General features: G+C 33.0%; 1 protein-coding gene across 4 annotated transcripts in view; it reads right to left on the bottom strand.

Moving 5' to 3' along the window:
• Positions 1-1,034: 1,034 nt before the first annotated feature.
• The window catches only part of LOC102583093 (protein PIR), a 57,866-nt gene continuing 49,529 nt past the window's right edge, over positions 1,035-9,371 (bottom strand). For all 4 annotated transcript variants that reach the window (XM_006351805.2, XM_006351807.2, XM_006351806.2 and 1 more), the window contains 3 exons: positions 3,920-4,092; positions 3,264-3,470; positions 1,035-1,563 (listed from right to left, as the gene is read on the bottom strand). In XM_006351805.2, coding sequence (XP_006351867.1) covers positions 1,369-1,563; positions 3,264-3,470; positions 3,920-4,092 — 575 coding nt within the window. In that variant the 3' untranslated portion in view covers positions 1,035-1,368. The remainder of the gene's footprint in view (positions 1,564-3,263; positions 3,471-3,919; positions 4,093-9,371) is intronic.

The following is a 9,371-nucleotide window of genomic DNA, read 5'->3' as shown; positions in this document are numbered from 1 at the left end:
CAATTGGAAAAAAAACAATTTGTTGTAAATGACTCAAACAGTAGCTGGATATTTTTTTATATTAAATTCTTTTGAGTGGTGGAGGAGAGTATTCATTATTATAGAAAAAGGGCCAAGTATAAAGTTAGGTGGAATGTAATAACTTTGTGTAAAACACAACTCATGTATGTGTCTCACATTTATTGTACTCCTTTATTATTGAAAAAATTTAAAGAAAAACATTGAATGTCACAGTTGATCATCTTGCCTAACTCTTCAACATATTATCCAAGTAAATGTTATTGGAATTGGTAATGGTTTGGGATAATTGATTAATGATACCACAACAAGCTTGTGTGGATCTAATTAAGGCATTTATATGTTTGTGTATCACTAGGGGAGAATAGACACCTCTTTTTAGGCTGCTAATTAAATTTAAATCAGGATTTGAAAATTATTTAGAGCAATTAAATTTGTGTAAAAACAAAATTGATCAAAGTCTGGTTTAGTTGTTGATTCTTGACAACGACAAAAATAAGTCAAGTATTCCACCTGAAAAATACTTCCTTCAATCATGGAAAAGGTATCATTAAAGCATTTGTGGTTAGTACACTCCAGCTTTAGCCAGTTCAGATTTGTCAATGTAAAAAGCTGTTTTACCCTAAATGATTAAGCTTTGTCTGAAGAAAAAGAAAGAAGATTGACATGTACTCAAAAGATACTTTTCATGAAAAATGTTATGGGAATGGAAGTGGAAGAGGTTATTTGTTACAGTCCGTTGCAAAGTATGAGACTTGAGTCCCTTATCGATATTGATGTGGAATTTATATAGTTTTGGGTTCTCTGATCTCAATAGCTAGTTTTGAGATGTAATTCTCCCTAAATTGTATCAATGGTATCCGATATATAATGGTTGATGACACAATGCATTCACATTTACAGATTTATGTAAAAAACAAAGTTAATTTGGACACAATTCGTAGGAAATGAAGGTTCTCTTTTCCTATGAATTCAAATCAATTATCATTTGTGCATTCACGCACCTCAGAAATTCATTCATCTTCTTGGGCATTTTCCCAAACATTAAAACATGAAAAAGAATCATTGGCCTATCAAATTATCCATCAAGCTGTGGAAAACATTAACAGCTGAAAGAGAAACAAGTGGCAGATTGACGAATCTGACAGTCATATGCTGCTCTTTCTCTATTATCTGTTGATTGGATCATTAGATGTTCAGTTCTTAATTTTACAATATCTATATCTATACCATCACCCAACAAGTAGCATCTTCATTCTCAGAGCAATAAGTACATCAATAAACATATATTACATACACAATAACAAGGGTCATACATGCAAGCTCCTGCAATGAAAATGGAAGCAGACCTCAGGCACCTTTCTGTGGCAATGTTTCAAAAGCGGACACAGTATTCTCAAATTTTATCCGATGCAGCGGTGCACCACTTTGTTTGATGGCACAAGCCTGTTTATCTTCCAATGGACAGCGTGCTTTCAACATTGAAAACACATGGTTGTTTAGCCTCCTTGCTTTCTTCATAGCTTCCAGCAAACCTTCAATACCCTGAAGATAGAAAGTGATGTTGGATGTCAAATATATGATATTCTACTTATCAAACTGAGAGTAAACAATAGCGATAAAAGAGAACTGAAGAGGATGTGAAATGTCCATTAGTTGTCGAAGTAAGCAATATGAATTAGTTGGGACTAGGATCTGGTACTTGTTGGTAGTCTTTTTAGTTTGGTTAGAGATTTACATATGTGAGGTCTAAAGTACTAATTTTAGAAACCCCCAAATTCATCTTAAAAGACAGATTATTCAGCATTGGAATGAATCAGGCAAATAGAGTGGAATACACATAGAAGATTCATATGCCTAGATCCCGCCGCTGAGATGTCCAGCGGATTCCTGGGCCTTGACGAATGGCCGGCCACCTTTTACGTTAGAAGAGCAAAAGGCCCAGGGCATAGCAGGATGAACCAATGTGAATGAGTGTAAGCTTCGTTGCCCGAACACGATTGGTGCTGACCACACTAGGTGCTACCGTGGTAGCAAGAGAGGCCAGGCGGTGACAATTGAGAGGTTGTCACTGAGCATTCCTAGTCACACGGGAAAAGAGGTCAAATGGCAAGGCAAGGCCATACGCCCGTTTGGCTTGGCCACCTTTTACGTTCGAAGAGCAGAAGGCCCAGGGGCCACTACTAGTTCAGGATTAAAGCATTGTTGTTTATAGATCTTATATAAAACTTTCAGGAGCATAATTGCACCCCTTTAACAAACACATGATATCTTTCTTAAGATTTTTGATTCTGCTTAATCTCATTTGCTAGGTTTACCAACCTTCCTATAGTGATTGCTTAAAATATATCCAGATCACAGATAAGGTCCTGGAACTGTTGAGTTATATAGTGGTTTCATATGAGTTGTGTAGGACTTCCATAAGGGTTTATAAAGACCTTGGCTATTATACCAATTCCTCTTAGGCTTAGAGTTGTATGCTCTGATATTTTCACAAGATATCAAAGCACACAGATTCTAGGTTCAACTGTATTTACTCTTTTTAGACGCTCATGACTTGTACCACCATTTCTTGGGGGGTGTTTATTTTATTTCCGCACGTTTGACTTTATAACTCTGCTTTGGTTAAATATCTGCTTTCAAAGCTTAATACTGTCTTTTCATAACTGCAAATGGACTTTGCATGATAATGGGTTCGCCTAACAAGGGGTTAGGTATCATCATGGCTTAGGCAAAATGGATCGTGACAAAAGCATGATGCAGAAAACCCATTTAAATGTCTTTCAGCATATCACCAAAAAGCCCAACTCCCAGTTCCCAATGACAGATAGCTGCGGAAAGGCATAAAATAGAAAACACAATATGTGCTCCCGGTTCACCTTCGCAATTCACTCAGTTTTGGGGTCATTAACATTATGTAGGAGAGATGGCTATACGAAATAAGAAGTTGGGTACCTATACTGAATCAGCCATTAATTAAATATACTATATATATATATATATAGAGAGAGAGAGAGAGAGAGAGAGAGAGATAGAAAGAAAGCAGTGAGTGGAATGATTGTGCTCCAAGTAAGTTGTCACAACAAAAAAAAAAATTGACACTATTTCCAATGATTTTAGTTAAATTAAATATAAACCATCATGAAGAGGAGAACATGCAGTAGAGTTTTGATTCTTACAGATGCAGTTCTACATGTTCAAAATAACTCAAAACATTATTTAATTGGTTAATTTGCAAATCATACCTGGAGGAAATTAGGATTCTTCTGTGTTGGCGATATTGCTACAGACTCCACCTCAGCAACATTGAGGACTTGATGGGAAAAATCAAACAATTCAAAATGCAATTGTTGCCCAAGCAGGTAGATTATTGTACATCCACCCCAGGCAACTGAATCGCCCAACATTTCGTAAGTGTTGGATTGTAGCTGAACAGATTCCTCCAGGTATTCCTATGGTTGACAACAAAATCAGATCAACAGTTTACACCAAAGATAATTCCATTATCTCTGACTATCAGATTACTAAACAAGTTCATATAACATAAGAACACAATTCTTCTGACACTCTACTCTAACACTAAACACTTGACTCTCTATTAGACGAAAGTAGGAAAAAGGTCAAACAAAAGGGACAGAGGTATTCTTTTCTCAATCAGAAAAAGCTACAGGTAATAAGTTGTAATAAGTTGCAGGGATTCAACATAAACCATGACAGTCCAACTGATAGTTCTTGCTGATGTATTAATCAGGTAAATTTGTAACCAGAGACCAACATGACGTGTGCACAACAATTTGCTATATTGAGATATCATCAGTGTTCAAAACCAATTAAAATAGGCAATTATAAGTGCAATGAAATTTTATAAAATAAATGAAGCAAATGAACTATTGTATCTTACGATTTGAAGTCCACTGAAAATCCGGTAGAAGTCCTTTGAAGTAGTAATATCAATAAAACCCGTCTTTGGGGCTGCACTCCATTTACTGCAGTATTTATCTAATGCAGCACTTGTAAAAGCAAGGGCATATTCCAACACACTTCCAGTATTAATATTGGCTTTGTACAACAAATCTGAAACAAAATGGAAAGTGGAAATGCTTTAAATGATACAAGAATAAAGCTGAAGAATTTGAGAAAGAAGAGAAGGCTTCTTTATATTTTTACATCCCATGAGAAGGGGTAGTTATACGATAAAACCTGTAACTAATTACGGGAAAGACAATATCTGTTATAATCATGCTAGTCAATTAACACGATCAGCTCTCCCCTTAATCACTCAGGTCGTTTGGTTGTTGATTAGAGATGAGTTACTAATGTATTAAAACTAGCATAACTTTTATACATTGTTTGGTTACAAAAATGGAAAAAATATTCTCCACATAGAATTTAGCATAAGTTATACAACTTTTGTTTGGTGTTTTCTATTTTCCACATAAAATACTGCCTTGCTAATACAATGCCTGGCTCATGCTTTTCTTTTACACATAACTAATACATGTATAAGTTATGAGAAAATTATGTATTATTTTATGCGAGGTACAAGATGAAAGTAAAGAGCACTCAATATAGGCTAGGCTCGTTGGGCCGGCCCAGCTCAACCCGTGATTTAATATGGTTGGATTGTGATTTCTGGATCCAATTTAAGAGCACATTTTCTTAGCCCGGCCAAAGTAATCCCAGTAGCTCGCGAGGCTTGAGCGAGGTGGACTAGGCCGTCCCATTGGATAAATAAAGAATAAATAATTGAGAAAAAGCCAGGTTTTCAAAATAACAAGAGGAGTCCAAACTCAAAGTCTATTTAAACCATCATTTATTGATATTACAAAGTCCAAAACCCAAGTATTAAAATTAAAATACAAACTTAAGTTTATAAAATATGTAAATAACAAAAACACAAAATCCTAAATTTTCGAATGGTATCAAGTCGAAAGTTATTTAATTTCGCAAAAACTTTATGTCCGACAAGATCATTTTCTTGTATGGTGTACCCGAAGTATTTGTAAAGGATCAGTGATTTTCAGATTGAAGTCGTACAACCAAATCTTTACTTGAAAAAACAAACTTAATATGAGTAAGTATAATTAGAATTATTTTGCTGGTGAGTTTGAGAGTTGGTTAGAAGTAGTAACACCATGTAATATTGTCTTGTAAATATTTATATAGCATTTCAAAATTGGAATTTAAATTATAAAAATATATATTTAAAAAAAAAGGATTGGCCGACAGCCCACATAGTGATGGGTTGGGCTGGTTAACATAAACTGATAAATAATGAAGCTAGTTAACTAAAATAGAAAAAACAATAATAGTGCGGACTTGTGGTAATGCCTTGTGCTTGTATTGATCCATATATCTAAGGTATGTTAACATTGTAAAGTATCAAAAGAATACTATAAGACCATCTCCAACCCAACACCAAATCCTAAATTTGGTGTTTTGAGCTCCAACCCACACCAATTTTTACACCAAATTTGGTGTGTGAATAGTGTTACACCAAATTTGGTGTAACACTATTCACACACCAAATTTGGTGTAAAAATTGGTGTGGGTTGGAGCTCAAAACACCAAATTTAGGATTTGGTGTTGGGTTGGAGATGGTCTTATAGTATTCTTTTGATACTTTACAATGTTAACATACCTTAGATATATGGATCAATACAAGCACAAGGCATTACCACAAGTCCGCACTATTATTGTTTTTTCTATTTTAGTTAACTAGCTTCATTATTTATCAGTTTATGTTAACCAGCCCAACCCATCACTATGTGGGCTGTCGGCCAATCCTTTTTTTTTAAATATATATTTTTATAATTTAAATTCCAATTTTGAAATGCTATATAAATATTTACAAGACAATATTACATGGTGTTACTACTTCTAACCAACTCTCAAACTCACCAGCAAAATAATTCTAATTATACTTACTCATATTAAGTTTGTTTTTTCAAGTAAAGATTTGGTTGTACGACTTCAATCTGCATCAAAAAAAAAATTATGTAATGTTTATTTAATTGTATTTCATTAACGATTTCACTTTTATTTGTATTATCCATTATTATGTATAATATTTGCTAGCAATTTATATTATTTAAAAAATTATGAAGTTGTGAATTTTAGAAAAGTTGCGCCTTTCATGAATAGTTGTGACTTTTACGAAAAGTTGTGAATTTTAGAAAAGTTGCAACTTTTATGAATAGTTGTGACTTTTACGAAAAGTTGTAACTTTTATGAAAAGTTGTGACTTTTATGAAGAATTGTGGCTTTTATGAAGAGTTGTGACTATTATGAAAGTTTGTGACATTTCTGAAAGGTTATAACTTTTCCAAAGAGTTGTGACCTTTTCGATAAGACACAATAAACATTTGTTCACACTACCCTTTGTTGTATATAATAGAGGGATTTCCTGCCACTATTATTTGTAGGTTTTTTCCACTATAGGGTAGTCGAATTCAAATACATGAATTAAGCTTCTTATGAAGTTTGTTTCATTCCTCAAAGTTTTTTTCCTCCTATTTCATGAAGCTTAATATTTACTATAAATCATAGTGATTCATGTAACTATAACAATTTCTTTTTGCTATTTTGGTGACTTTTTTAAAACTATGTTAAAAATTTCAGCAAGGATGATTTAAAATTGATCTTCTCTTTGGTCCCTTTCTACAAGTTTCTTCATATAAACAAAGAAAAGTGATTTTAATTGCAACGCGATATTACTACTCTTGCACCTCTCAGTCCAAAACTCAAAACGCTGCTGAAATGGTTGAATTCATTACATTTTGTTCTTTAATAAACAAAACTTTTATTTTTTCCACTATTATTTGCAGTTTTTTTTTGCTATTGGGGAGTCGAATTCAAATACATTATTCAAGCTTCTTATGAAGTGTGTTTCATTCCTCAAAGTTTTCTTCCTCCTATTTCATGAAACTTAATCTTTTACTGTAAGTCATAGTGATTCATGTATATTGCAATTTCTTTTTGCTATTTTGGTGACTTTTTTTAACTCTATTAAAAATTCCTGTGAGGATGATTGAAAATTTATCTTCTCTTTTGTCCCTTTCTAAAGGTTTCTTCATATACTTTTTGGGAAAATTGCTTGTGGGTTGTGCTATATTTGATAGCACACAACAACAAATCTGTGATAACTAATATGGAACCAAAGAAGAAGTTTGTTAAAAGAACCAAACAGATCGCTCTCTTGGTTGCCAGAGTTAGTATATTATTTTGATTGTTTTTTCTTAGGTACAAACATTTTGTATGTCATTGCACTCTTCCTAGAGTATTAGTATAGAGACAATTAGTCCACTACTTTTATCGCAAGTTAACTAATTTGTCATATTTCTCTGTCTCTTCTTTTTGGGCATAATAAGAGATTTAAAATTTCTTGAAACTAACAAATTTCCAAAATACACTATAACAAAAATAATTTTTACCGGCAATAAATATGTACATTAACAAAGAGTGCTAGAGCCTTTACCGACATTAATTAATTGTCATTACATTGAATGTTGCTATAGACTTTAGGGACATATATAGAGAGTACCAATCGCCTCTGAAAATTCATATTTAGAGACAATTAAGCTATTAATTGCCGTTAAAGATAATTTTTGTTGTAGTGATAACTCTTTCTTTTGATTAAGTTTTTTGTTTTTTTATAATGAAGTAATAACTCTTTCTTTTAGCTTCTTTCAATTTTAATTTGTCAAATGTAAACTTGGATACGGCTCGACAGACTATCTTTTTGAAATATATGTTGAGCAACATACCTTTTTCTCTTGATTGTTAGGAAAGTAAGGTCATCTTTATTATTATTTGTGGATATTTGTGAGTTCAAGTGCTTACAAAACTATGATGTAAGATTTTAATATGTTATGTGTCAAAATTTTGGTTTAGAATATCCAGTTGTTAACCGTTCCATTCAGATGTCACCTACTGCTTGGTTGATAATTGCATTAATTCTTTGTAACTGCATACTATAACCATAACAATAGCTATGGTTCAATTCCAAATAAGTTGGGGCCGGTGATATGAAACCTAAGCAATAGTAATGACTATTCTGAGATAAAAAATTAGTTATTATGTTCTTGACAATATAGTGTATGTATTGAAAATACGAATGTTACCGAATGATCATATGTAAGCTTAATAAAATAGTTCAATCCCGTGCAAAACACGGATAATTTACCTAGTAATATAATAATGAAGAAAGAAAAATATTCTTTTTTGGTGTAAAATTTGATGCAGTGGGTTGGAGTTGATTACACCAAAAATAGTGATGACCAAATTTGGTGTTCGGGTTGGAGATGCCTTAAGTGCCTGGGAAAAGTGGGATTCGACTCATGTGGATAAAATGAACCTGCTAGACTGCTGAGCTGAGCGCGGTAATTGGCAACTTGCAAACTAGTTTGGATCAAATAGTTGATCAAAGGATTGAAGTTTAGACAAATCAATCAGATTGTGTGGATGATCAAGTTGCTTGCATATGGCATCAACTTAAGAGATATTCTCACAAAACTTGAAATCAAATGATCAACTTGAGGATATTTTCACCAAATACCTTACTGGTCCCCAAATTAGTTGCATTTATAAGAAGCTTGATACGTATGACTTGTATGCACCATCTTAAAGGACAATGTTAAGTATATTGTGTATATATGGTAGAATCATGTAGATGTGGTGTCAATATGATAGAATTGAACCTATAGTTTATATTAATTAGAAGCAATAAAGGAGATATTATTTCTTTGTTGTGAGAAATATAGGAAAATAATATTATTGAATTGTTGTTGTATCTACATTATTACATTGAGACCCTATTTATAGACCCTAGAATACAATCATTTACCAAGTAGGATACTATTTAGTATTCCTATTTCTATTACTATTCCTACTCTAATAGAATTGTATAAATCTATTCCTATTCTAATAGGATTGTATAAACCTATTCCTATTCTAATAGGATTGTATAAACCTATTCCTATTCTAATAGGATTGTATAAACCTATTCCTATTCTAATAGGATTGTATAAACCTATTCCTATTCTAATAGGATTGTATAAACCTATTCCTATTCTAATAGGATTGTATAAACCTATTCCTATTCTAATAACCGATGAGGGGCTTAGTGAGATATCTGCAAGTTGATCACTCGACTTCACAAAATTGACAATCAATCTCAATGTGCTTGGTCTTCTCATGAAATACTGAATTTGATGCATAATGCCGATAAATTACGGAGTGATAAAATTACAGTGTTGAAACTTCCCAAACCAAGCTTGCAAAGACTGTTTCAGACCATAGAGTGACTTACGTAATCAACATACAAGGCTACTAAACTCCCCCTGAGCAACAAA

Source organism: Solanum tuberosum, unplaced genomic scaffold, assembly GCF_000226075.1.
Source record: "Solanum tuberosum cultivar DM 1-3 516 R44 unplaced genomic scaffold, SolTub_3.0 scf00134, whole genome shotgun sequence".
NCBI classification, from domain to species: domain Eukaryota; kingdom Viridiplantae; phylum Streptophyta; class Magnoliopsida; order Solanales; family Solanaceae; genus Solanum; species Solanum tuberosum.
This window is presented reverse-complemented; position numbering and strand designations above follow the sequence as displayed.